The sequence below is a fragment of the Pollicipes pollicipes genome, unplaced genomic scaffold (genome assembly GCF_011947565.3).
Source record: "Pollicipes pollicipes isolate AB1234 unplaced genomic scaffold, Ppol_2.1 Scaffold_6686;HRSCAF=7923_pilon_pilon_pilon, whole genome shotgun sequence".
NCBI lineage: Eukaryota > Metazoa > Arthropoda > Thecostraca > Pollicipedomorpha > Pollicipedidae > Pollicipes > Pollicipes pollicipes.
The window spans coordinates 30322554-30350303 of NW_023596921.1; the positions used below are offsets into that span (position 1 = coordinate 30322554).

At 63.8% G+C, this 27750-nt stretch overlaps 1 protein-coding gene across 1 annotated transcript in view; it reads right to left on the minus strand.

Moving 5' to 3' along the window:
• Positions 1-7402: 7402 nt before the first annotated feature.
• LOC119108165 (nuclear factor 1 X-type) overlaps positions 7403-27750 on the minus strand; it is a 32883-nt gene continuing 12535 nt past the window's right edge. The window contains exons 7-18 of the mRNA XM_037231744.1: positions 21615-21683; positions 18930-19028; positions 15315-15455; positions 14518-14727; positions 14067-14156; positions 13428-13573; positions 12697-12759; positions 12209-12341; positions 11615-11751; positions 11407-11478; positions 7889-8156; positions 7403-7551 (exon numbers count right to left, since the gene is read on the minus strand). Of these exons, the coding sequence (XP_037087639.1) occupies positions 7418-7551; positions 7889-8156; positions 11407-11478; positions 11615-11751; positions 12209-12341; positions 12697-12759; positions 13428-13573; positions 14067-14156; positions 14518-14727; positions 15315-15455; positions 18930-19028; positions 21615-21683 (1562 nt within the window). The 3' untranslated portion in view covers positions 7403-7417. The remainder of the gene's footprint in view (positions 7552-7888; positions 8157-11406; positions 11479-11614; positions 11752-12208; positions 12342-12696; positions 12760-13427; positions 13574-14066; positions 14157-14517; positions 14728-15314; positions 15456-18929; positions 19029-21614; positions 21684-27750) is intronic.

Sequence of the window (27750 nt, forward strand, 5' to 3'; positions counted from 1 at the left end):
TGACTACGACGAATATGGCGCGGACACTGAACCTAGAAAACGTTGTTTAGTATGATTTATGTTTTAGAGCAAATCTTAATACTGATTTGTCTTAAGAATGACTTGAATGTAAAATATACAATATCTATTCACACGACATTGAAATAAAGATGTGGAACAGGATGGTTACCCAATCCATTGGCGAAATCTCCGTTCGTAGTCATGTTACTAGCATTTACCAGCTTTCGCGTAGTATCAGCCAAAAACCATACCACGGGCTACCAAAATTTAGGCCAATGGTGACGTCACGTCTGCGTAGCCTTCTTTAGTAGCCTTGGTTGTGGGCTCCTCGGCGATATTGTGGGTCACGGACCTCTTGGGGCCGCGTGCGGGGCTAGGAGACCAGGACACTGGTTTTCCATGTTTATGATACCTTAATTTCGTGCTTCACTGGTGGGTTTGGAGGTAATAAATTTAAGCAGGCCTAAGTCCCCATCAGTTATTTATTTCCTACTTTATCTCGAACTCAAGGCTCTTGCAAGTTAAGGTGATTCCTGAGCCCCCCACCCCCCCCCCCCCCCCCCGCCCACCGTTGTTGAATGCTCTTGCATTCAATCAACATGCATTCGGCATGTGAACTGAACATGTAGGTAGAGTGTAACGACCTACAGATATTCTGGCAAGCTTATGCGTAACTCTGATGATTCTGTGAGCGAAATCAATGCACTTCATGCTGTCTCTGGTTGTAGATGACTGACGCTGCCTAATTTCGAGGTCCTGGAGTTGCACATCCCGCATCAGGTCCATCAACTGGCAGCGACAAGCATGCAAACTGCTTGAAACTTTAAACGTCGTTGGCATTGCCAGTAGCGAAATGCTGTTTTTCTGTTGTCATGTTGGCCTATTTTCTCAAATACATAGCCTTGCATCCGCCGTTTATTTGTGTTCAAATAGCTTATCAGAGTAGAGGTAGGATAACACTTGCTATGCAGCGCGATCAGGGCAGATCTCTGGCATGTTCAGTAAAGGTTAGCGGTTTGTATGGTTACCGTGTTATTAGGAAGGAACGCGTTATGTATTGGTAGTGGGTAGCTAGTAGTCTACCTACCTGACCATTAAGGATCTATTGTCCTCTAAGGCACCCGTAAAAAGCGCGTTGACTGTCGGACGGCCCGTCGTCGGCGCTAACCACGGCACATTTTAGGTGCCCATGAGCCAATCAGGAAAAAAACAACTTTTTTTCTCTTTACCACTGCCGAGCGTCGCTATCGACCCTGTCGTTGGCGCTTTCGACACGTGCCTTCCTTGAAATAGCAGCTGTCGGCAGTGTCAGTTTTGGCAGCGTGGCTCCAGGTGAGGGTATGCGATTGGCAGCGGATACATGCGGGCTGGGATTTCGGCTGGAAAGGAAGCAAGCGAGCCAAGAACATAATACTTTGGTCGGGTTTGAATTGTTTAAAAACACTCGGAAATTTTAGCCACAGTAGAGCCCTCAACTCCTTAGAACGTGATGATAGGTGCATATGTAGACCAATACCAGCGGGCTTGCGTTGCTGGAGTGAAAATATGCATCGCTGCACCTAGTTGCGTATCTGGAAAGAAGCCCACCTGTCAGCCTAGATCCTACGTCCCACTAGACTTGCTTGCCTAGGTTCTCCCACCTGCTTTTGATTTTTCTGAATCATGGGGAGGATGGGGAGATAGAGAGAGAGATAGATAAGCATTCATTTCCTTGTTTTCACGGAATCACTTGTGATATGCTTGTAGTTGAGTATTCACTTATAACCCGCGATCTAAGAGGGGCATGACCATCCCCCAGTCTCTCCTACACGGGGGTTGACCCTCTTACAGGAAGTTACCTACCGTGTTCCAATTACTTTGCTCAGGCAGCTCTGAGATTCCTCAACACATGACTTCCTGCAAAGACGGACAGAACAGCGACCGTAATGCCCAGGTGCCTACCCATGCAGTACTATTTCATTCAGACCTGACATGTGTCTCAGCAAAGGATTTTACAAATGAGTTGCGTGTTACACCTACTTTATTTTTGTTCGGCATAAACATACACATTTTTGGCTTTTTTACGCGACTCGGAATGCTTCATACCTTATTCAGCTACTCGGAAAACGTAAAGGTTTCGCATGCTGAGCTACATCTTCCTGTGTACCTTTGACCACTGCCTACCACTTGGGTAGAATTTTGTTTTGAATATAGAGGTTAAAATGCTATTGGGATACACAAACAACAAATTACACGCGTAAGATACTTTTTGAACCCATTTTGCAAAAAAAAAACTATTCGTCCTTTCCAATGAGCATAATCGACCATCGTAAAAATAAACAAGACGTTTATTTGCGGTACGATAGCATCTAGTGCTTCTAATAGGCAGCAGCAGATTTTGAGTCTGAAAAAGTCGTCGCTAGTGAAATTTACATCGGGTGTCAGAGTCGTTTATAAATATCGGTAGGCGGAGAGTTTTTTGCCGGAGTTATCTTTTGCCAAGAAGCGGCGGTGCCTTTTTATAAAACTGGCCTCTGAACATAATTCGGTGCATGCTTGATAAGTGGATTAGCGCGAAAGCGGAACACTCAAACCCCAGCTCCTCTCCTAACAACACCTATGTTATCACCGCCAGGGAACCCACGACCCACCACCCATTCGTCCAATCTGTTAGATGAGACAGGCCACGCGTCCGCTGCTGCTCTCGGCCGCACTTCCAGCCGACTCTGGCCGATGGCGGACGCCCGGCCCGGTAACGCCACCCAGCCACCCCTCAGCTGCCCTCTCCATCTGTCTATCCTATTTTAGCCATAAGTTGTCTGTTTTTGGGTCCCGATGTTTCAGAAATTCGGGAGTTTCCACCCATTTGACCGCCTCTGACATCCCAGATCCCTCGACCGTCTCGATAATCATGGCTTTCTCGAAGACTCGCATTCAGAACATTCAATGGGTTTCGCCGCCTAAGCGTTCACGTGTTACTTGGCTGTTCCTGACCCTTTGAAAATATTGGTACCCCTCGATCAATTTGGAATCGCTCAACTGTCTAGCATGCTTTGACCAGCTGGGTCTTTGGCCGGTATTTGACCGTCTCAACCCCCGACTGTTTAGAATACCGCTGATCATTTTGGATCCCTTCGAATCTAGTAGCCATTATAGCTGCCCATGACCAGTAGCCTCTTAAGCGCTCCGACCATTTCGAGCTATTTTGGCCGCACCGAGCTATTATTCGCTTTCTTGTCGTTTGGTTCAGGGGCTCCTAAAACGATTATTCCGGACTCTCCGGCCATTTGCGGACTCTGCAATGCCTTTGAACCTTTCTGCATTCAGACGCACACGCGCCCCTCAGAACCCCTTGATCCTCCGGGACGTTTGATCGTGCTAGAGCCCCGTTACCAGCTGGAAACTTTTCCGTCGTTTTGGCCTCTTTTGTCAAGGGACCATGGTGACCACCAGCCTTTTGACCATCACCAGTATTTCACGGTCAAAGATCCCTTGCCCGTCCGTGGACCTTTCGCGTATTTCGGGCTCCACATTGACTTCGAGCCACTTGGGCGTTTCAGGGCCCTCTGGCCGCCTTGACACCCGGCCATCTCGACCTTCTGACCAAACAGGAGCCTCCCATCGTATCGGGTCTCTTCTGCAGTCTCGTGACACTGACAATCTCGGTGGTCCATAACTGACACAGGCCTCGTGTCTGGGGACCGGGCAGCGGAAGTGGGGGTGCAGGAGTTTTACAAGCGATCCTCCACGCGAGACCTTGCAACGGGTTCAAAGATTATGGGGTGTCGTCGGACCCTTCACCCCCATGTCAAATTTGAACCCGCCAAGGCTATACGGGAGGCGCAGAAAGGTCAAGCGCCTGAAGACTGAACGGACAGGGCACGCGACCGTCGAGGGACATCAAGACGGATTCGAGACCTTCCGACACTCCAGGTCCCCGCAGAACGCCGAGGCCCTCGGATGTTGGCACTTCCGTGGAACCTCCTCACGGGCGAGGGCTTCGGCACCATAGCCGCGCGACGCTGAGGCCCTCGGATGTTGGCACGTCCGTGGAAGCTCCTCACGGGCGGGGGCTTCGGCACCATAGCCGCGCGACGCTGAGGCCCTCGGATGTTGGCACGTCCGTGGAAGCTCCTCACGGGCGGAGGCTCCGGCACCATAGCCGCGCGACGCTGAGGCCTGAGGAGATTGGCACGTCTGTGGAAGCTCCTCGTGGGCGAGGGCTTCGGCACCACATCCGCGCGACGCTGAGGCCTGAGGAGATTGGCACGTCTGTGGAAGCTCCTCACGGGCGAGGGCTCCGGCACCATAGCCGCGCGACGCTGAGGCCTGAGGAGATTGGCACGTCTGTGGAAGCTCCTCACGGGCGGAGGCTTCGGCACCATAGCCGCGCGACGCTGAGGCCTGAGGAGATTGGCACGTCTGTGGAAGCTCCTCACGGGCGGAGGCTTCGGCACCATAGCCGCGCGACGCTGAGGCCTGAGAAGATTGGCACGTCTGTGGAAGCTCCTCACGGGCGGAGGCTTCGGCACCATAGCCGCGCGACGCTGAGGCCTGAGGAGATCGGTTACATGCAACATGTGGATGAACCGAAGCCACAGCCAGCACGTATGAAGCGCAGCGCAGAATTATAAAGGGATTACTCGCGAAATGCATTGCACTGTTCTCTCACTGCGTTTTGTTAGGTTGCTCGAGTACAATGGTAATGCCCAGAGCAGTGCACGATTTCTACCATTTAGCAATTATCTCATGTGAGTGAGGATGTAACATGTTATGTTTTATGTTAGTAAGGATATAACGTGACCCACAATCCGCTTGAATTAGATGTAAGATGGAATGGTTTTAAAACAAGGTAGCAGGACACCCGAAATTCCCCACTCTTTCAACACACTCCACGAGCTTAAAAAGGCGGCCAAAATCTGAACAGAGCACATGCTTCGGAACCAATTGTGCCACTCCTACCATACGGACCGTGCGACCGACACTGCTGATTGCCCCCCGCGTCAACTGCCACCACTCCACCAATCACTAGCCGGCAACGTTCCTGCCCGGCACATCGGCCTACAAAGCGATCGTGCGCGCTTGAGGCTGCCCGTGGCACTAAGATTGTCATGTGTTGCCGGGCCTGGTGAAGAGGGGCATCGGAGCATGATGGAGCTTGGGATGTCCAGCGAACTCTGGGATGGTCGGAGCTGCAAAGGCCGAGCGAGGAGCCTGGCTATATGCAATATGTTGAAGCCGGGGTCGCCGGACGGAGTCGAAAGATGACCACGGCGTTTTCTGTATGTATTTCGCATCATTTGCACAACTGTCGATGATTAAAGCTAAATTTCATTACCGAAAAACTTCAAAACTGCGCGACGAGGCTACCAAGCGTCGTCTCTCCGGCGTCGGCGTACGCCAGCAACAAAAACGATTTCAACAGGATGCCCGGAAACAACACAGGCCGACCGGCAGGGGGGCCCGGGGGCAGCGGCGCGACACGCTGGCCTCACGCGGCCCGGAAGCGGGCACTTCCGGCGGCGGCGGCGGCGGCAGAGGCGGGCCGCCACCGACCAGCGGCGCCGGGCTCGGCCGTCGGCCCCGCCCACCTCGCCGGTTCGGCCGCACGCGCTCCAAAAAAGAAAACACGTACACATCACGGATAAATAAAAAAACAGCTAATCGGGCGAGGAGCGGTCTGAAGTCTGGTGTATCCGGGGCGGCGGCCGCTCTCACTGGGAGCGCCGCGACCAGGCCGTATAAAAAATCGGGGTTAGTCCGCGCCGACCCGGCTATAAATAAGTATATATATATGTATGTATATAACACGACGGCACCACACGGGAAGACTACGCTAGGTCCATGTCAACAATCACTGTAGCATTATGTACAACGTGGGACGTGTTAATGGAGCCAGGCTGGCGGCTGCGGCCGGTCGGGAGAGGGCCGCGTGGGGCCGCCCACGCTGCGGAGACATTTTTGGTCACGTTATTGCTTGGTGCGCGGGCGCCACGATGGCAGACCGGCCGGCACTTGTACAGGTGGCGCGTGTTGGCGGCAGGCGCCCGCAGCCCGCCGGCTGAGGGCGGCCGAGCGAGCCGGCGGAGGCGGAGTCAACGGGCGGCACGCGGCGTCGGCCGCACGGGCTGAAGGCGGGCGGTGCTCCCCGAATCGGGGGACGTCGGCGGCCGAGACGTGAGCTGCTTGTCGACCGTCGCTGGTACCGAGTCCGGTACCCGTGCCGCGGAGCAGCGGCGGCGGGCGTGACCGGCAGTGCTGGTCCGGTTCGGAGGGCCGACTCCGTCTGGTCGCCGACGGAGCGGCCCGTCCGTCGCGGTCCGGCGCGGTCCCCACGCCGGCCAGACCGGCCACGCGCCCGGCCAAGGCGCAACGGGTCGACGAGAGGCTGACGACGCTGTGCGATCCAGCGCGACGCCGGGGCGGACGGCGCAGGCGCGGGCCCATCGTGCCCCGGACAGGCCCTTCACAACCTCACGCTAGAAGTCCGCAGGCGCACTGTCCGCTCAGGGGAAATGTGAGGCGACTGAGGTGGGCTGCCGGCGCAACGTCGCCACTGAGACGGCCCGTCACGAGCCGACTACCAGAGGAACGGAAGTGAAGAAGCAACGTCTGCTTCGGACGAGCGAAGGAGACAAGTTTGTAGTGAGCTCATAGTAGAGCAGCGCACTGTGCCAGCCGCATCACGAGCTGGCGCCGGCGAACACCCCCTCAGGGCCACGTCATCTACCGCGTGTCGACTCCGCTACAAGCTCTTTCCGTGCGTGGATGAGTACAACAAGGACCTCGCAGATTACTTAGTTAGCTGCGGTCAAACCACCAACGACACGCGCACCACTAGTTCACAACACGGCTAACCACGAACAGTTTACTATTGCATGAGACAAGGCAACTATTTCGGCTATCCTAGTGCCTGAAAGACCTAGCATTGCTCACGCTATCGCTAACTACGGCGGCCTGGTGGCCACGCCGCTCGGGCGGCTGGACACGCGGCATCAGCAGCAGCGGCGGCGACGCGGCGCGGCGGTGGCGGCGGTGGCGGCGGCGGCGGCAGAGATGGAAGCGGCAGGCTAAGGCGGCGGCGGCGGCGGCCGGACGATGGCGCTCCTTCCTCGCCCTCTGTGCGGCGAACGAAACCTCGCTACTAACGCGTATCACAGAATGGGACCGCGGCCCCGACTCAAACGTTCGCTCGCCGAACAAAACGACTAGATCCACAGTGTCCCCCGCGCAGCTACCGATGCCAGCGCCCCTGGCCGGCCGTCCGGGCCGGCCGCGCCGCCGGCCGCGCGCCGCTCTGAGGCCGTGCCGGGTGGTGCGCCGCTGTCGACGGCCGCCGGACGGGCGCGGCGCGGCGCAGGCACTTCCCGGCGCGGCTTTGGCACGCGAATGGCGGCGGACGCCGCTGACTAGAGCCGCCGCCTACCGGGCCGCCGGCTCAGGGCTGCGACTTGGCGGCCGGCGACGCTGGCGGCTGGCTCGCTGGCGACGCGCCGGCCGCCGCCGACGCCGCCGAGCCGGCCGCCGACTCCAGGGCGTCGGCCGCGTGCACCACCGAGCTGAAGTACCGATCTGGCGGCGGCAGGGGCACGCGGTGACCGTCTGGACGTCGCCCCGGGTCACGCCGCAGCGACCGGAGGCGACATACCACACACGCGGCCGCGCCGGTCCTTCCGACCAGATGGGGGCAGACACACGCGGGACTGGCGACCCGGCACGTCTGGTCACAAGGCAAGGCACGCTGCAGTCGCACTACTGCTGGCGGTTAAGAATCGAGGCTACTATGCACACCTAATCATCACATCCTGACTGCTTTATGACCCCCTCCTCCTCCCCCTCCCATGAGACTCAACCAAGCGGATCCACTGCTTTACGGACACCTGACAGTGACGCCGTCGCCACTCCTCACCGTCATCGATGATGCCGGACGGCACGTCGGAGCCGGCGGTGGCCGGCAGCAGGCTCTGCATCATGCCGTAGTCGACATTCTCCTCGAGGATGAAGTGCTGGTTCCAGCGGCCGCCGCCGGAGGCGCTGGGGGTGCCCGAGCCGCCGCCGCCGCCGGTCGAACCCGTCGACATCCGCACGACGCTGCTGGCGGCCGAGCGCGGCGGCGACGTGTACAGCGCCATGTTGGTCGGGCTCACCGAGCCGGGAATACTGGTGTACGTGTACAGCTGCGGAGAGAAGGTTCTGTCACAGCCAACAGCGAACCAACGGCGAGCAGCGGCCGCAGAACTCGGCGATACTGGCGCACGCGAACGGCTGGGGACGATGACACAGGTCACGGGTAAGTGGGACCGCCAGCGGACGTGCACAGTCGGGTCACAGGAGACAGGGGCCGGATACACAGGACATCTGGCGCGTCTGCCGGCACAGGCCAAGGTCGCAGGGGTCAGATAAAGTCAGCCGTCGTACAGCTGCGGACAGACGGCAACTTTGAAGTGATAGCCTCATGACTGCAGTTCAAGTCGCCAGCGTTCTTCACATCGCTCATATTCCAACGAAAAGCTCAATAATGTGCTTCGCGGGATTGCACTTCTTTCTGCCGACGGTTCCTGGCAATCGTTTGACTGTTCCCAGACAAATCAGATGCCAGAACTCCCATTTGCATCCACTTTGCAGTACGCCGCACGAGAACTGTGCTGGGCTGATTTAGACGGTTCACATATATTCCAGGGTGAGTAAACACATGGGAGGCACGCTCACACAGAGTAAGAAGTTCCTTAAACAACTTAAGTTAACAAGTCATGCGACGTTGCTCACAGCAATGTTGCAAGCCACAGAAACAAGCGCATTTGTAATACCAGATGCATTCTGACGGGCTGGAGCACACACCGGCGTTACATGACCCTTGAGAGTGTGGAACCGGCCCTGAACAACACCAGCCATCCGCGATCGATGCCAATTCGGCCTGTGCACATTGAATTCATTTGTTAGAGATCTACAGGCATGTGACACTTGAAACGCTAAAATTCCTTGTTTTTTGTTTAGCTAAAAGAGTTGGCGAAAAGCTGCGTAGCAGCAAATGTGGGTTTGACGAAAAAAATGCGTGACAGCAAATAATGCGACTGGTTATTTTTATCATTTTGGGCATTTTTTGTCCCTTTACGATGCACGCTGTCTTCATAACGGGACTTGGGTTGCGATGCACGAACCGCAGGCTCCAAAAGTGATGAAAGATCAGCTGCCAAAACCCGAATAAGGTCAGCCCAACGTTCGCGGGCAAAACAAGGCCACGGCCAGCGCTGCCGAGATCACGTTTTGTGCGCAGCAGTGAGTCCCAATCTGCCATTAAAGTGTATCACCTAGCCCGACACAGTGACCCGATCGTATCTCAGTTAGTCTCCCATGCTATGACCAGCTAAACAAAAACACAATCGACCGCACGCCGATGTACCAGGAGCCGGTTCCAAAGCCAGGGTACACCAAGCGCAGAAGCAGACAGCAGAAAGTGTTGTGGCAGAGCGAAGAGATCAGCGACTTCACCCTAAGCCAACTGAAAGGGTGCGGGGAACCCGGCCGGCGAGCCGAAGCGTGTAGATGACGGCGTGATGAAGCCACCAGACAGCACCGGTGTCGTTCGAGCCAGGGTCTCACCGAGCCCCGAGTCACTGTCTCAGCGAGCCCAGGGCCAGCGTCTGATCGAGTCCCCAGCCATCGTCTGACCGAGTCCCGAGCCACCGTCTGACTCATCCCCGAGCCACCGCCTGACCGAGCCCGAGCCACCGTCTGACCGAGTCCCGAGCCACCGTCTGACCGATCCCCGAGCCATCGTCTGACCGAGTCCCGAGCCACCGTCTGACCGATCCCCGAGTCACCGTCTGACCGAGCCCCGAGCCATTGTTTGACCAAGCCCCGAGCCACCGTCTGACCGAGTCCCGAGCCACCGTCTGACCGAGCCCCGAGCCATCGTTTGACCGATCTCATCTGAACCCATTTCATCACGCCCGAGGCACCATCTCACTGAGCCGGCAGCGCGGGCCGAACAGTCTCCAGGAGTGAAGCACCAGTAGCGCCACAGTGCGGTCACGACTGGGCGACAGTTGAACGATTACCCAGCTGAAGAGCGAAGTCGCGCCGGCATTAGCGGGGCATGTGCCGGGCGAACGGAACAGATCAGGCTACGCAACCCTAGAGCACCGCTTCAAACCGTGCAGGGACGCGCGCGACCGCCCGCAGAGCTGCTCCTGTACTGGAATGCACCCATGTGCACGCGACCATGGGTCGGAAGGAACACTGATCGTGCGATCCACGGAGCGCCGCGCTAAAGACACAAATCGTCGGCAGCAGGCAGCGCAGAATCCCGATACTGCGGCGCAGCTGGCGGAGACTGCCGCTCGAGGTGCGGCCGTCGGCGGGCACGTGGTCCGGGCAGCGCACAAGCTGGAGGAGAGCCAGTAAACGCCACGGCTTCTGGTGAGGCACAAGCTCAAGACGCGGGTGCTGGCAGAGAGCGGCTCTCAGTAATGAGAAAGCTGATAGCTGGCAACAGCAGCTCTGTTAGATGTGATAACTGGCGGAGAAAAGGTCACATATGTGCCGGAAGAGTGACAGAAAAGCCATGGGAGGAGTGGTAGCCGACAGCTGTGACAGTAGCTAGCCCCTGGAGTCGTGACGGGAAGACGGGGGCCCTTTGAGCCGTAGCAGACAGAGGAGCCCTTTGGGCCGTGGCTGGCAAAGAGGAGCCCTTTGAGCTGTGGCAGACAGAGGCACCCTTTAAGACGTGGCTGGCAATGAGAAGCTCTTTGAGCCGTGTCTGACAGACGAGCCGTTTGAGCCATGGTTGAGAAAGCAGCCCTTTGAGTCATGACGGACAGAGAAGCCCTTTGAGCCGTGGCTGACAAAGAGGGGCCCTTTGATCCGTGGCAGATACAGGAGACATTTGAGCCGTGGCCGGCAGAGGAACCCTCTGACCCCTTGCAGACAGAGGAGCCCTTTAAGCAATGGCTGTTAGAGGAGCCCTCTGGGCCATGGCAGACAGCGAAGCCCTTTGAGCAGTGGCTGACAAAGAAGCACTTTAAGCCGCGGCTGACAGACAGGAGCCCTTTGAGCTAGATCAAATGGAGGAGCCCTTTGCGCTGTGGTGGACCGAGTAGAGCGTTCTGAGCTTTGAAACGCAGAAGGGCCATTTGGGCCGTGCCAGCCAGAGAACAGCCCTTTAAGCTGGCCGGACAGTCGAGCCCTTTGAGCAGTGTCGGACAGGGAAGAGCCCTTTGAGCCGTGCCAGGCAGAGGAGCCCTATGAGCCGTGACAAACAGAGAAGCCCTTTGAGCCGTAGCAGACGACAGAGAAGAGGAGCCCCTTGCGCTGCACCAGCTGGCAGAGAGGCGGCGGCAGAGTACAGAGCGCGCGGCAGCCCGGGGCGGCCAGAGCAGGCGGCGGCGCGGCCGGCTGGCGCGGGCGGCGCGGCGGCCGCCGGCTCACCTGGCCGGTCACCGCGTGCTGCACCAGCGTGATAACGGGACTGCCGCGCCGGCCGGCCGGCTCCGGGCTGGCCTGCAACACGTCACACCGCGTCACGTCACGTCTGGACGGCGCGGACAGGCGCCGGCCGCGGGCGGCGCCGGTCAGGGTTATTCCGACAGAACGCGACGGGGCCGGCCCGGGCGGGCCGCGCCGGCCGCCCGCTCACCTGGCCGTTGCTGGAGCTGCTCGGCGGCGACGTCATGCGCTCGCCGGCGGCGTCCGTCTCCATGACGACCGAGACGGCGTGCGGCGAGACGGCGTGCGCCGACGGCGGCGAGGCCTCGCTGCCGCAGGTGACGTCCGCTGCCGGGCGGCCCGACGGTCAGAGGTGGCCAACGCACTGACGGCGGCGCCACAACCACGCGCGGGCGCGACGCCGCACAGCAACAAAAGACCCGCTACGAGTTAAAACATGACGCTTTGAGAATATGGGAATCACATCACCTAACTTTTGTCACAAGTGAAAAAGAGCGGAATGCATCTGGGTCGAGCACTTCGCTATTCTGGCACAAGTTGACCTGTGAGTGCCACACGCGCGCGCACACGCCAGGGGCGCGATAGCCACACCCCAGCTCGTCAGACCAGGCGACGGACGCATTATGGGCCAGCCTTAGCCGTGCTCACGCACAGGGAGGACGGCGCCCCCGCGGCGGCGACGGCGGCGGCGACCAAGCGCCGCGGCGAACCTCACCCGTGGAGCGGATGATGGCCACCGGCCGCGCCATGGGCGGCGGCGACCAAGCGCCGCTGCGAACCTCACCCGTGGAGCGGATGATGGCCACCGGCCGCGCCATGGGCGGCGGCGGCGGCGGAGGCAGCATGCTGCTGTTGTAGTACTTGTGCTGGCGGCCGGCGGCGCTGGAGACGGACAGCGTGCCGGTGGGCACCGACGCCTGGCGGCACAGAAAGGCCGCGACGCCGCTCAGCGCGCCGCCCCGCACGTCGCACGCCGCACGCCGCACGCCACGCGCCCCGGCCCCGGCCGCTGACGCCGGCCGGCGGCCCACCCGCATAAGGAGCAGTCACAAGGCATCTTTAACGGTACGCGGCTCGAGGCCGTTTGCACAATGCGAATCCCGTGCAACAGCGGCGCAGTCTAGCCCAAAATCACTTGTAACAACGCAAGCGCTGCGCAAAACCTACATCGGCCAAAGCTCGTTTGACGTTTCTACGCGCCCGCGTGATGCAAATCAGAACGGGCCGCGTGCGCACGCCCGGAAACACAGCAGACCGCGGCGGCCCTCTCACCTTGCCCTCCTTCCAGAGCAGACGGCTGTCGTTAGCTTTAGTTATGGTCGACGACTTCCACGTCTAAAACAACACCCAGCGGTCAGGCGTTACCAAGGGAGCTCATGCAGCACAAGCCTGGGCGGGCAGCACAAGCGGGCCAAACGAAACGCCACTAACGCCAAGCCTAGGCCTTGCTGCGGCCAGTGCGGGACAACAGAAATCACACACACACGCACACACACACACAAACGGACGCTGAGAGCCGGGGCGGCCGGCGCTCAGCATGACGACAACCGAACACAAATGGGGGAGGGAGCGGTGACTGAGCGGACGGCCCCTCAGTCGCCGCGGCATTCTCATTCTCCGCCTCAGTCGCTGCAATCTCGGTATCTACAGTACGCAGGCACATCTCAGGACCAGTCTCCTGGACCAGCTGAGGGCTCTAAGTGCACGCCGCCAGTCAGCACTGCAATCAGCGTCAGTCCCAGTCTCCGGGGTGGCCCTCAGCACAGTCCTTCAGCTGGCCGCCCAGTCGCTGGTCTAACCCCCAGTATCTCCGAAAGATGAGGCCTCTGCACCCGTTCAATGGTAGCGTCAGCACGTCCGCCACACCACCGCAATCCCATCCCACGCCCACGGAGTCTCACCCTGAGGCCCGTTTCCACAATGCCGGTCTCGGCCCCAGTCCGCCAGTCTGAGGCCGTCTGTCCGCCGCCCAGCCGCGGCTCGCGCCCCGCGCCACTGCTCACCTGCGGCTGCGTGTTCTGCGCCTCCTGGCACACCAGCGTGACGAAGTCGGAGAAGGTGTCGTGCCCGTTCTCCTGGTACTTGCCCGGGCTGTGCTCCGACTCCTGGTAGTAGCTGGCGCTCGGCAGGATCATGTTGGAGAGGCCGGCTGCCGGGCGGGGGAGGCCCGGGTCAGCGGCCGACGCACCCCGGACACGGCTCAGGGCGACCATCCAACACCGCCAGGGGAGCAGGATAGCCCGGCGGACGTGACCGCCGAGCGTGAGCGTCAGCTCGGCACCACGCGATCGGACGCCGTCACGCGCCCAAACCGGCCGGCCACCAATCGGCGCCATCACAAGACGGCGGCGCTGCGTTAGTGGGCGGGCGTGTTACACACAGACACGCACACGGCTGGCAAGGACGCCTCTGCTACACGGACAGACAGGTGGGGTTGCGGCTCCACGCCCGGCCGGCAGCGCTCGCCGCCGGCGTCAGGCTGGCACACTCTACGGTGGACGGGACGCCGCGCGCCGCCAGCTCGGGGTCTGCCCGCCGACGGTGCCGCCTACCTCTCTCCGGCGTCCGAGCGCCTGCCGCCGACCGACCCTGCGCTCGCCACCCAGCCCGGTGAACGCGACCGCCGCGGCCGGTCCGTTTACCTTCTCTGTGGTGCGGACTGCCGGCCGGCCGGTGCTCCTGGCCTGAGGGCTCCGATGAGGGGGCGCGCACGAGGGGAAGGGCGGCGGCGGCTGCAGGAGAGGGGCACACGGTTAGTGGCTGCGGGCACGCGCAACGCGAACGCGCACGCGCACGCGCACACGCACACGCACACGCACAGGGCGCGGTCACACTCCAGCGAGTCCAGCAGGGCCAGAGAGGAGAGAGAAAGAGAGAGAGAAAGAGCAAGACGACAGACAGACAGACGGACAGACGGACAGACAGAGAGTGAGAGGGCGGGGCGGGCGGGGCGGGCGGGGCGGGCGGGGCGGGCGGGGCGGGGGTTAGATCGCCGGCTGTCCGTCTGTACAGCATGCCCGGGACGGCGGTACACGGCGCGCGCGCGCGCGCGCGACACTACAGGGCGCGGCCCGGGCGGCGTGCACCGCTCACCGAACGTGCTGTGGTCGACGTCGGCGTGCCACGAGCCCTGGGAGGCCAGCGAGACGGGCGACTGGCCGTAGTAGCCGATCTCGGCCTGCCGGTCGCGCTCCTCGTCCGAGCTGAGCCGCCGCAGCCGCTTGACGCGCGGCTCGGCCGCCGGACTGTGCGAGGTGCGAGGCATCGCCAGGCCGCCGCCGCCTCCGCCACCGCCGCCACCCGCTGCACGCACGGCGGCGCCACCGTCAGTCAGACGGGCGGGCGGCGCGCGCTCGCACGCACGGCGGCGCCACCGTCAGTCAGACGGGCAGGCGGCGCGTGCTCGCACGCACGGCGGCGCCACCGTCAGTCAGACGGGCAGGCGGCGCGCGCTCGCACGCACGGCGGCGCCACCGTCAATCAGACGGGCAGGGGACGCGCGCTCGCACGCAGCGGCGACGGCGCCAACACGGGGCCGCGGCCGAGTGGCAGCCGGCGCCAGCGGCCAGAGAACACAGCGCTGTGTGCCGCCAGGTGCCGGCTCAGCGTCAGGCAGCCGTCGGAGCCCTCCTGGACAGCGGCAGACAGCGCACACCCGCAGGAGCCGCCGGCACGATAACTACCGCCGCCGTCAACGCCCCTGACCCGGCCTCACCATCGATGCCACCGTTAACAGCGCTCGTACGGCACACATGGAGACAAGGTCCACACATTCCTGTTTAGATCATGCGCTGGTGACCGGGCCGGGGCCGATGACTGGTAGCCGGGTGGCCGGGTGGCAGGGGCCGGGGACGGGGCCGGGTGGCCGGGTGGCCGGGGGTGGCACTCACAGTAGGCGCCGGAGACGAGCAGGCCGTGGTGGTCGGGCGCCGGCGGCGTGTAGCTGCTGCAGTAGTAGTTGACGGACGAGTTCTCCACCTTGATGGTGGTCAGTGTGGCCGGACTGATGCCGTTCGGCGAGACGATCGAGCCTGGCGAGACGCGCGCCGTCGTCAGCGGCCGCCGCAGGGGCACACGCCACGGGCACACCACACTCCCGTACAGCACCGGCCGGCTCAGGTGATCACGCACGCACCAGTGGTGACGCGCCCGCCGTGCCTTTCGCTGGTGCCCTGCAGACGGGCGCGCAACACTTCATGCGGTACAGGTGAGCGCCAGCAGACGTCAGACGTCCTGGACAGTACGTGCAGCAATCAAGACAAGTCGACGATTTGCTTGGTGGGTGACAAAAAAGTTGCTGGGGTTTCAGGCCGCGCGCCGGCTCGGACGCCCAGCCCCGTGCAGCAATCAGCGGGAGGTCCCCGGCCGCCGCAGTCGTCCAACGAGCCCCGCACCTCGGTCCCCGCACCTCGGCCGCCCCCATCCGCGGTCCCCGGCACCCCTTTCGCCGGCCGCCCTCTCATTCCTCATCATTTGCCGGGCGGCGATTGAGCCGAGTCGCGGCCGCTGGAGGTGATCGGGCCGCCGCTCGGGGTGCATTAATAGGCCGCCGCCGCCATCCGGTGCAGACCCCCTCTGTCGCTCGCCGGCAGACCGCCGCGCACGCCGGCGCCGGGACCGGCACGCGGACCGGCGCGGGCGACCGCGGCCGCGCTCCGTCGCAAAGAACAAGCGAACGGGCGCAACTACATCACGGCACGCCGCGAGACGAAATCGCTGCACTGTGAGTGAAACATAACCCTCGAGGGCACCTTTACAGCATGACTAGCATGGTTTAAGCAAAACAGACATGAGCACTAAGTGATCAACTGTGGACCATTGTTCCAAATGGCATCATCTTGTAAAAGGGTGACAATGAGGAACTATGCATTCCTGAGAACTGAAAGACCTCCTTTGTGGGTCCTTTACTTCTTCTGATATAAACATGCCTAGATATTCACGCTAATATAGTTGATACTGGCGTTAGTATGTACTAACGTTAACAGCAAATGACAATTTCCCGCAGCCGAACACGGGAGAATAAGTGGCTGACCAGCACCTGAATGGGAGGAACGGACAAATTTCCTGGCATCAAAAAGTTCTATGCTGATAGTTTTTGACGTTTCCATCAGTGCCCCATGATCGGGGTGACATCCAACTCCGTTGAGGAAGATGCAGCAGCCTCCCAGCACCGATGTCTCTCATCCTCTGAGCCCCCGCACCGGCCGACCGGGCGCTGCGCGTCACACACCCAGACCGCGCCGTATGCACGCCGCACTCTCGGCAACAAAGCGGCTAATGCGGCGCACGGCGCTCAACAGCGGGCCGATTAGGGGCCGGCGAATCCATCACTTTTACGGCGCTGTTTTGCGGGCGCAGGCGAGCGGCGGCGGTGGCGGCGCGGCCGCTTCATTTCCGCCGCGCGAGTGACACCGGGCCGCGTCATTAGCTGGCGCCGAGGGTCGCTCTCGGGCGCCGTCCGGCCGCCACACTGCGCCCGGCCGCCCACTCCGTCAGCGCGGCGCGGCGCGGCGCGTTGCCGGCCGGTGCCCGGCGGCCCGACCTGGCCGGTCCGTGTCAGCACGGTCGCTGCCAGGGGCGTGGCCGGCGGCGGCCCGCGTCCCCCGCGTCGGCGGCGGCGCATGATTTGCGCGGCCCGGCGCTGACACGGCACGGGCGGCGGCCGGGCCCGGCGCGAGCGGCGCCGGCTGCGGGACACTGTCGTCGCCCATCACCCCGCACGAGCGGCCGGGGACCGCCGGCCAGCCCCGCTCAAGGCAGCCGGGGCGGGCCGGGCGACCGTGCGTCTTCCGAAGGAATTTACTGAAGGGGCTGCTTGACGTCTATATCGTCGGTGAGCCCGTATGAGACGATTGCATCCAGCTCAGGGGAGAGCTAATGGGGCAAATCAAATGAACTACTCCTGTGTAATTTGATGAGGTTTTGATATCGAGTTATCTTTTTGATGACTTCCAAAATACGTCACGATTAATTCAATGAGCCATCAGGGAAATGGAGGGGAGGGGAGGAGAAGTAACACACCTACAGAGCTATATCTTATCAACCACAGACTCGAATTCAAGGCACGAATGTAAGGGAATTTTTAACCTGCATTATCTAACAATATTTTTTTAAAAATACAACGACTAAGAAAGCCTTCATCCCCTATTGCCTTCAAATGATTGTTTCAAATGAGTTGCGTCCAGTTCCAACGCACACGCAAAAACAAGCCCTTAGTTCCTCAGTTCCTCAATGCCTCAATTCGCATGTTACCATCATCCGCCTGCACCCTCAGCGCCGCCACCAATCTGCCGGCCCTTCCCCACCGGGTGCCGTCGGCCGCGCCGTTCCCCTTCCGCGCCGCAATCGGCGCCCGTCCCGCCGTCCGCCCGTGCTTCATTAGCCAAACGGCGCAGCGGCCGGCCGGCCAGGTGACAATGGAGCGGCGGGCGGCGCCCAGCGCTGCCCCATCGGCTAATCACGGCCGCCAGGGGACAGAGAGACGCGCCGACGGCCGGGCGCCGATCACACGCGGCGCCCTCGGCCGACCAGCGGCCGCCGCCGTGAACGCCGCCGCCGCCTCCTACACCAGGCGCGGTGCGGGCGACACGGGCCAGACGCGCCCTCCGGTCACGGCTTGCTGGCTTACGCCACCGCTGTCCAATTCAGGGGCGTGCCTGGCGCGACGGCCGCCGCGCTTGGGACGGCGGCTGGTAACGCACTCTCGGCTCCAGCCATACTCGAAAAACGAGCAGGCGCCCAACGGAGAGTTCGAACATTTAGACGCAAAGCTGTCCCTCGTGTTTCCCAGGAGAGACATTAGCATGCGACTTCATTCGGCAGGGGCTGGTGCGCTAGTCACACTAGAAAGTCAACCTCTACTATCACATTTGGTGTCCTACCCTGGTGTTTCGGTCGTTTCCCCGCCTTCCACCGTGTCCCGTCTCCTCCTCCCCTTCCCCCCTCCCTCGCCCCCGGATGGGCTGACAGGAGCCGGCAGATCGGTTGCGACACAACAGAAGGCCCGCAATCGCCGCCGGCCCGGCTGCCACCCGGCCTTTATGATCCAACTTGAGAAATTGGGCGCGCCTTGATAAACCTGCGATACGCGAAAATAATCCCGGCCCCGGTTTACGACGGCATGCGTGGAATAAATTGGCCGGAAGCGGGTGCGGCCTGGCTTTGGAGCTGAGCACTGCGGGGCGGCGAGTCGGAAGCCGGTGGCGATAGCGGCGACGGCGATCAAGTGTCGACCGGGCGACGCGCAGGATCAGGCGGCCGAGCTGCCGCAGATCCGTCCGCCGCTCCAACACAATCCCCGAGGGGGCGGGCGGGAGGAGCCGGCGCAGCGCGGCACCGCCGGCCGGTGGGGCCACGGCGGGGGCTGAGACGAAGCGTGGCATGGTGAGATCGGCACACAGGACCGCTGGCGGTGTGGGAGAGCTCAGGCGGTGGCGGGGGCTCCAGGGCCAGGGCGTCCGGCCTGCGACGCCGACGCCGGGCGCGCCGGCCAGCTGGCCACTTACCCCGAGAGAGGCGCCACAGCTCGGACGACGAGAACACGCCCGTGGTCATGACCGTGTCGTTTGGCAGCACCCCCGTGTACGGGTTGTGGTTGTAGTGACCTGCCGATGCAAGACAGAGGGCGCTCACAGAGCGGCCGGCGCCGGACCAGACCGGCGCGCGCCACGGCACCGCTCCCCGCCACGGCCCGCGGCGGCTCACACTTGGAAACGAGCCCAGCACGACAGCACAGCCAAACACCCCAGCCACACTCACGGGCGAGCGGACCCGGCCGCTGCAAGCGTTCAGGGCTGGCTGCAGGTCAACGCATGTCCTTAAGGGTCACGCACGCAGTGCAGTGAGACACGTGGAGGGCAACTGGGCATCAGCACGTCGGGCAATGTGCAGGCAGTCCGGAACGCGACGCCGCTCCTACCGGCGCTCCGGTCGGGGCACCGACAGCATACATCAAGGGAACCGGTCCGACCAGAGCGCGAACCAAAACACCGCCCGACGTGCAGCTGCTCAGGGGGCGACGGCCGTGGCAAATGGGGCACAGAGTACCTACAGACAGCTTCAGACAGGCCCCGGACGGGAGGCGGAACGTTCACAGGCGCTGCAGCACGCCACCGGCCGGGGATATGGACAGCACAGGCGTCTCATCACGGCGGAACGTTCACAGGCGCTGCAGCACGCCAGCGGTCGGGGCTACGAACAGTACAGGCGTCTCATCACGGCGGAACGGGGCACGACAGGTGGTCAAAGCCGCAATCGAGCAACGCGAGACGCGGACGGGCCGCCTGACACTCAGCACAGGACTATCACATGGAAGAGATGGCATTGTGCAGGAGCACGCAAGGAACAGGACAGCGTAGCAATATTCGGCGGGATACATGTAGCGGCAGAGAACTGACGAGACGGGTCTAGCAACATAGACTCCGCTGGACACGTGGGAGTACATGGCGACATCTGACTGAACAGCATCGGACGGCGGAGGAATACCTGATAGGTGAGCGGGAATACGCTGGACATATTTCATTGAGACGAAGGGAATTACACCGAGACGTTCAGCTGGCAGTAAGGTACTGCGCCTGACTGCAGAGACGTTAATGCGCCACCAGCGCCGGTGGACAGGTGGGCCAAAGCCCGTGATGAATGTTGTTACCGCCACCTGCCGCGCAGATCGGGTACCAGTCCAGAAGCCCGCCGACTAATGACCCCAACGTCAAAATATATTGCCCATTGGTGAGAGAACCAAATTAAAGACCTGTTTTTTGTTTGTTCTGCGAAATGGAGACATGCCAACAGCTACATCAGGAATGCATCTCGTAAAACTGACTGATTTTCGGTTGGGAGTCATCCGTTGCAGCATGATCACGGATGCGAATGCATGACGCAATACGGCTGAACGAACTTCATAAAAACAGCTTACTGAATGCGGCTAGACGCTATCAATCCTTTCTGAAAGCATTTCGATGGTGGAGCGGCACGCATTCGCTGCGCTCTGGCCGCGGCGGCGGCCGGGCTGGCAGCGTCGGCGGCCGCCCCAAGCCGCCCTCCAGGCACGGAGCGGCCGGCGCCCGCTACCCGCGGCCCGGCGTCCGCCGGCGGCGCCACTCGGCGCGAGCCGCGCCCGGCGCCGGTCGCCGGACCCGCGGGCTGGCAGGCCGGCCGCCGGCGCTGCCAGCGCGGCCGCCGCGTCACCGCCGGCCGGCCGCGACACTTGGCCGCCGCCGCATGGAGTTTTGGCAAATCGGCGTGTGCGTGCGGGCGGCCGGCCCGGTCACATGTGGTTGTTGGCGGCGGCGCTACTATTGGCTGGCGGCCGCTGGAACGGCGCCGCCGGCCAGTTGGCATTAATTGGAGGGTCAGGGGCGGGCGGCCGGGCGGGCTGGCGGGTGGCACGCAGACGGCGCCCGGTCAGCACCGGCCATTGAGAGCGCCGCCAGGTGCAGGTGGCGCCACTGGCGCCGTGCCCTGCCGTGCACGTGCAGCCCGGGCCGAGGATGAGGAGTCAGCTGAGCTGACGGACAACCGGCTGATTTAGGGGCTCGACGGCGCGGAGAGGGCTTGGCCTGCCAAAACGCAGACGAGACCCGAAGGACTCCCGCCGCATCTGTTGACAAATGGAAGCGCGGCGTGCAGAACTGAGGACATGGGCTGTTGAGACAGGTGCGGCGCGCGGGCTTGTAAAGAGTGCAGGCAGACAGTCAGGCAGGCTAGTAAAGAGTGCAAGCAGATAACTGGGCAGGCTTGTAGAGTGCAGGCAAATATCTAAGAAGGCTTGTAAAGAGTGCTCACAGACAGCCATGTTAGGCAAGCAGGTTAACGAGAAAGGTTGGTCTCGGTTCTACAAGCACTCGTGCTCTGACGTCACCGTGCGTCTTCCAGAAAAAAAAATCCGACAGCCATAGGACACACCAACGGCTTCCGAAGAGTGTATGGACGTGTGCCAAAACGTAACGTTATCTAGACGACTAGCCACAGCTTCTAAAGACCTTAAAATAGCCGACTGCCGACCGAACAAGCCTGCCACCAGCCCTCGTCCGTCGCCGCCTACAGGAAAGACGGACAGGCCTCGGTAAGCTCTAAGAACAACACGTCCAGGCAGGTCTAGCGGCACGGAGCGGACCGGTGGCCGGCTCCGGGCGCCTACGGCCCGGCTGGCGGCGCGGCCGCGGCCGCCGACGCGGCGTGCATGGCCTCACCGTAGTGGAAGCAGCCGCTGAGGTCTGCTCCGTTCCACTGCTGAAGGTACATGGACGGGTGGTGGTGGCCTTGCGGGAAGCACGCAGAAAGAGAGAGAGAGAGACAGAGAGGGAGAGAGAAAAAGAGAGCGGCGGTTAGTGGAAGCGGCGACAGGGCCTAGCTAGCGTTAGTGGCTACACAGCGAGCAGCCCGCCTGCCGCAGCGGAGGCACCTGCGAGGAGGTGCAGCACGCGCTGGTGACGGCCGGCCTCACGACAGAGCCGGGAGGAGTGCAGTCTGGGAGCGGAGAGCGGTGGAGCGAGGGAGCGAGGGAGCCGGCGGTCGGGCAGCGCAGGGTGGGGAAAAGAGGTGGGACGGGGATGAAAGGCATCGGATGACGTCAGAGAGCTTAACAGTGGAACGCCGAGGAGACGGCGTCTGATGAGCACAGGGTAGATGGGGCGGCGCCTGATAGCGTCAGGGAAGGTAAGACAACATCGGATGACGTCAGAGAGCTTAACAGTGGAACGCCGAGGAGACGGCGTCTGATGAGCACAGGGTAGATGGGGCGGCGCCTGATGAGCACAGGGTAGATGGGGCGGCGCCTGATAGCGTCAGGGAAGGTAAGACAACATCGGATGACGCAGAGTGGCGATCAGCACCTAACGATGCCAGGGAAGACGGGATAGCACCCGATGACGTCAGGGAAGACGGAGCAGCCCCTGATGACATCAGGGAAGATGGGGCAGCCTCCGATGAGGTCAGGAAAGGTCCCTGGTGACATCAGGAACGGCGCATGATGACGCTAGGGAAGACGGGGCAGGCCCTGATGACGTCAGGGGAGAGGGGGCGGCGCCTGATGACGCGAGCCGGCCGCCGGCTGTCGCCGCCGCCGGCCAATCATTTATCATCGGTGCCGTATCTGCGGCGTCGGTGTGTTTTGATGGCGGCGCGGCGGCGGCTGGAGGGCAGCCAGCGCGGCCGGCCGCCCTGGCGCCGCGCCCTGGCCGGCCCACCCGCCCCCCGGTCGCGGCAGACCTTTTCTGTGTCGTCGGCGACGCGACGCCGGCCGCGGCTGATTAGTTGGCACGACTCCGACGGCAGGGCGCACCCCAGGGCGGTCCCCGTCGGCGCCGACGCCGGCGAGTGCGGAGGGCGCCGCGCGGGTGCGGGGTCAGCAGGGGTGGGAGCGGGGCCCGAGCCGGCGCGGATGGAGCGGGCGGTGGGATAACATGGCGCACATCGGACCCGTTAGATCAGTGTGAGGGAAAACGAGTCATTTTGGCGCAGTGCGCTATGTCGTCATTCTACAAGCTTGAGTGATCTGCATTTTAGGCGCGATTCCCCACGCCTCTTTTAAAAATCAGCTCCCCATTGGACCGTCACCACCACCGAACACGGCGGAGGGCCATGTATTCCTAATGCAACCATCCACAGAATACCCCACAGCGTCCGCGCCCCAAAACGTTAGCCTACGACAACGAGACGCCCGCCGGCAAACAGAAAGTTCTGCAGATCTCCGAATCTGCGCCGCGTTCGCAACGACCTTGCGAACGACTGGCTGCGAGCGGCGCGCTGCTCAGGAGGACGGCAGCACGTCCCTCCAGAGCGGCTCCGAGCCGCCGCCGACGCGAGGCCGCCCGGTCGGCTCGCGTTGCCACATGCAAATGCCGGCGTCACTGCGTTTTCGGCCCGCTTTACGACGCAATAGCGCGCGCGGGCCCGGCGCCGTTTGGCCGCCGCCCAGACGCCTGCAACAGAACGGCGCCGCGCCACTTTTAGCCGCGCGCGCGCGCGTCACCGCTGCCGCCATCTCATCCGGCCGCCGGCCGCCATTTCGTAGCTGCGTTCTTTGGTCTTGCTGTCTGTCATCTCCGACGCCGGTCATCGGGCCGTCCATCTTACGAACGCGCATCCGTATGCGTGTCCTTCCGTCCGTCCTCCGTGCATCTGCGCCTCCCACTGTCAGTCCATTGTTCCTCTTGGCCATTCCTCTGTCCGTTCGTCCGCCTTCTCCATCCGCCCGTCCGTCCGCCGCTCTTGCCCGCCGCTCACTCGGCCACACATCTGTGCCTTGCCGGTCTGTCCACTGTCCCTGGGCGCGCCTGCCGTCTCCGCCTGCCGGCGCGGCCGCCCTCGCCCGCCGTCCCAGCCAGCGCGCGGCCGTCTGCTGTCCTCACGTGCCGCTTCCCCTGCCCTTAGCCGTCGCCAGCTCGTGGTCGTGCCGACCAACAAGTGCGGCCGGTGGCCAGCGCGGCCCGCGCCAGTTTGGCCGCCGCGCCGCTTTGGAAGCCGGCCGGCTGGCGGCCGCGGCCAGCCAGACGGCCGAAATTTGGCCGTTTGTCGGAATTTTTCCTGGCGATGATCCCTGGCGCACCCCCCGGCCGAAACAACCACCATGGATCTTGGCATGGCGATGCCCTCATAGGCAGATGTAAATATTGGCTCCCTTTATTGGCAAAGACGGCGGACGGCGGCGGCGGCGCTGGCGCTGGGGCCGTTTTTCACAGTGCGGCCGGCGCGGCCGGTGAGGCGAGAGGTCAGCAGCGCCGGAGGGCCAGCCGCCGCACGCCACGTCCGTCCAGCGCCGGCCGTCCACACCAGCGGTGCCGGTGAGCTGAGGAGCGCCGGCCCTCCGCCGGCCACCTCTCCCCCAGCCCTCTGTCGGTCGCCGATCGCGGCCGGCATACCGTGCGGCCGGCGCCGCTGCCGGCGCCTGCAGCCGACGCCCCAGTGAGCCGCCGCCGAGCCCCGGCCGCCTGCTCGTCGCCAGCTGTCCGTCGCCGCGCCAGCTGCCTCTCCCGCGCGGTCCCCCGCGCCGCGCGCAGCTGTCTCGTTCACGGCGGCGGCGGCGGCGGGGACCACGGCGCCGCGTCTCGACGGCCGGTCAGCGCGCAGCACGCGCGTCCTCCTCGTCGGCGTCGGCGGCGTCGGCGGCGGGCGGCGCCTTATTTGGCGCGGTCGGCGGCTCCCGTTACGGCAGCGACGGCCGGCCGCAGACGGCGCCGCTGCGGGAGCCGCTGCCGCCGACGGCTCCGACCCCCGCAGTGGGAGCCGCCGGTGGCCGGCCCGCCGCCGGAGCCGCTGCGGAAGGGTGGCGCTGGCCGGCGCTGCGGTCCAGGGCCACCTCGCCGGCCGCCGTCGCGTATTTCGGGCCGCGCCGAAATAGCCTGACACCGTTGGCAGGAGGCCCGGCCGCGCCGGGGCCGCGGTTCGGCTCGAAGTGCGCCGGTCGGCTCCGCGGGACGCCGTGCGAAGAGCTCGGCACGACGGCCGGGCTGGCCGACCGGCCGGCTGGCTGGTGGTGCCGGCACCGGGACCGGCTCGCGACACACCGGCCGTCTGTCCACCCAGGGACGCGGCTAGGCGCCAGGCAGCCCTGCAGCCGCCTCTCCCCTGATGCCGGACCTCGGCGGACACGAGGCTCGCCGCGCCGCCGCCTGCCGCCGCCGCTCGGCTCCATCGCCTGCCTTCGAAGTCGAGCGCGGTATGGTGCCGCCCCTAGCGTGCTCGTCTAGCGAGCCTGTCGCTCGGATGGCCCTGGCCTATCCAACGTTCCCGGGCGGAAGAGCACACGGCCGCGGCACGGGCCGGTCGTGGGCGGCTGGCCAGCCGACGATCGGACTCGGCGACCCGAGCCGCTGGCCGACAGCAGGGCCGCCGCCCCGGGCGTAGCGGCTGGGAGCCGGCCCAGCTCCGGACAATGGCGGCCCAGGCGACCCGAGCCACTGGCCGACAGCAAGGCCGCCGCCCCGGCCGTAGCGGCTGGCAGCCGGCCCAGCTCCGGACAACAGCAGCCCAGGCGCTCCCTCAGACAGCAGGGCCGCCGTCCCGGCCGTGGCGGCTGGGAGCCGACCCAGCTCCGGACAATGGCGGCCCAGGCGACCCGAGCCACTGGCCGACAGCAAGGCCGCCGCCCCGGCCGTAGCGGCTGGGAGCCGACCCAGCTCCTGACAATGGCGGCCCAGGCGCTCCCTCAGACAACAGGGCCGCCGCCCCGGCCGTAGCGGCTGGGAGCCGACCCAGCTCCGGACAATGGCGGCCCAGGTGCTCCCTCAGACCGGACGGCGAGAACGGGTTTGTGCGCTATGGGTTGACCAAAGCGCAGGGGGAACGAAGCCGGATTAGTGACTGCTTCTCTCCAGCTCATGTCTCAGCATTTGTCTAGGTGGAAGACTTGACCTCAGCGAGACAATAGCCAAATCAGTCATCCCTTGCCCAGTTTCAGCGACCGTCTCATTCAGAACACCGCCGCAACCTCCACCAACGCGGCCCAGCACTCACGGCTCCGGCACATCCCGAGCGCGCCGTGCCATCACTACGTCCGCCGAGTCCGATCTCAATCGAAATCGGCGCACCGCAATCGGGCCAGGACGGGACGCGCGTCCGAGAGGCCGTCATGACGCAACCAATCCGGGGCACGGACGGGGGCGGCGGCGGGGGCGTGACCCAGATCGCGCCCTCTGCCGGGTCACGGCGCGCGACTAACGACACCGCCAGCAGTGACACGGCCGGCCGGTCGGCCGCTGCCACGTGACCGGCGAGAGCGCCTCTGACCCGGTTGGGCGCCGGCGCCGGCGCCGGCCAGTCGTTGCACGGGCGCCGGCCGGCCTGCGGCCGGCCAGGCGGAACCGCGCACCGCTCGGTGCTCGGCGCTCGGGGGGCGCGGCGGCCGGCGGCGCCTCCCCGGAGAAACGCGACCGGACGCGGCCTCCGCGGCCGGCCGGCGCCGCATCGCGCGGCGAACGGGTGAAAACGCGGACCGCATTTCTAGCCGGATGCGACCGGCCGGCGCGATCGGCGGCGCCCGAGATAATCCGACCCGCCATCGTCCGCCGGCCGGCAAACGGCGCCCGGGCACGGGCCGATCTGGCAACAGGCGCGGCCCCCGCCCCGCGATACGGCCGGCGTCCGGGAGAGAGGCCGCGCCGGCCCCCGGCCGCCGAGCCCCGGTCCTCGGCCGCCCCAAACGCCGCTCCGGCGCCGGAAGCCGCGACGGAGAGGCCAGCCGCATGCGGCACGCCGGGTGGTCCGCCGCCACCACGCGGCGCCCCGCTCCCGCCCTGGTGACCGCTGCCGAGCATCAGCGACTCCACCGCCGCCGGAGCTGTCCGTGTCAGCTAATCCGCTCGGCCGTCCGGTCGTCGCGGCCCGCCGGTCGGCACGTGTCCCGCCGGGACGGGCGCAGTGCCGGGACCACGCCGCCACGTGCGGCTAACGACAAAGTGATACCGATGCGCGCAACGGCCGCCGCCGGCCGTCCCCTCGGCCGGCACGTCCCCCGTTTTGGCACGGCGTCGCGGGCGATCGCTGCGGCTGACGGACGAATGAATATATTATCGGCGCGATTCTGATTAGCCAGCATTATTTTAACGACGGCCCGGCCGGGCGGAAAGAATCGCCGCAGCAGACGCGCCGTTATTGTTTACCCTCTCGCGGGGAGGGGGCCGGAACTGCATCAGATCGTCGGCGTCGTCGAATCTATCACGCACCGTCGTCGCCGGCGACGGAAGTCGGCGGCCAGTCGCATCCGATGGGCTCACGCGACGGCCGCCGCTGCCGCGCGCCGCCGACAGAGGGCAGGCGCGCGCCGTCCGATGAACCGGCCTCTATTTCGACGCCGCTCGAGGCCAGGTAAATTTAGCCCGAGCAGCGCGCGGTGCGCTTCGTTGCGCCTCCCGGCTTCTGCCGAGCGACCCAGCGCGCGCGCCACACGATAGCCGCAAAAAATAGCCCGCCCTCGGCTGCGCGGGGTCGTAAAGAGCGGCACGCGCGCGCGCGGTGTCGCGGCGGCCGCCGGTGCGTCCGCCGGGCCGGCGGCGTGAACGCGGGCGGCCGGCACCAGTTGGGAGTATTCCAGCTCCCCCACTGGCCCGGTGTCGGCGGCCGCGGTGCCGTCGCTGGCAGCCCTTTGGCGCGGTGCGTGCGGGCTGCTGCCAACATTCCGGCGGAGACGGACAAGGGCACCGGCAGAGGCGGCGGCACCCGGTGCGCGTGCCGTGTGCAGGAGGCGGCGCGCCGCGCCAGCGCGCGTCGCCGACTCCCGCGGCGGGCCGGCGTCGGTCGGGCCGCCGCCGCCGCCCGCTTGGCGTCCAGCCCGACCGCCTGTCTGCACAGGCAGCCGTCCTGCCGGCGAGTACAGGCCGCGCTTGTTCG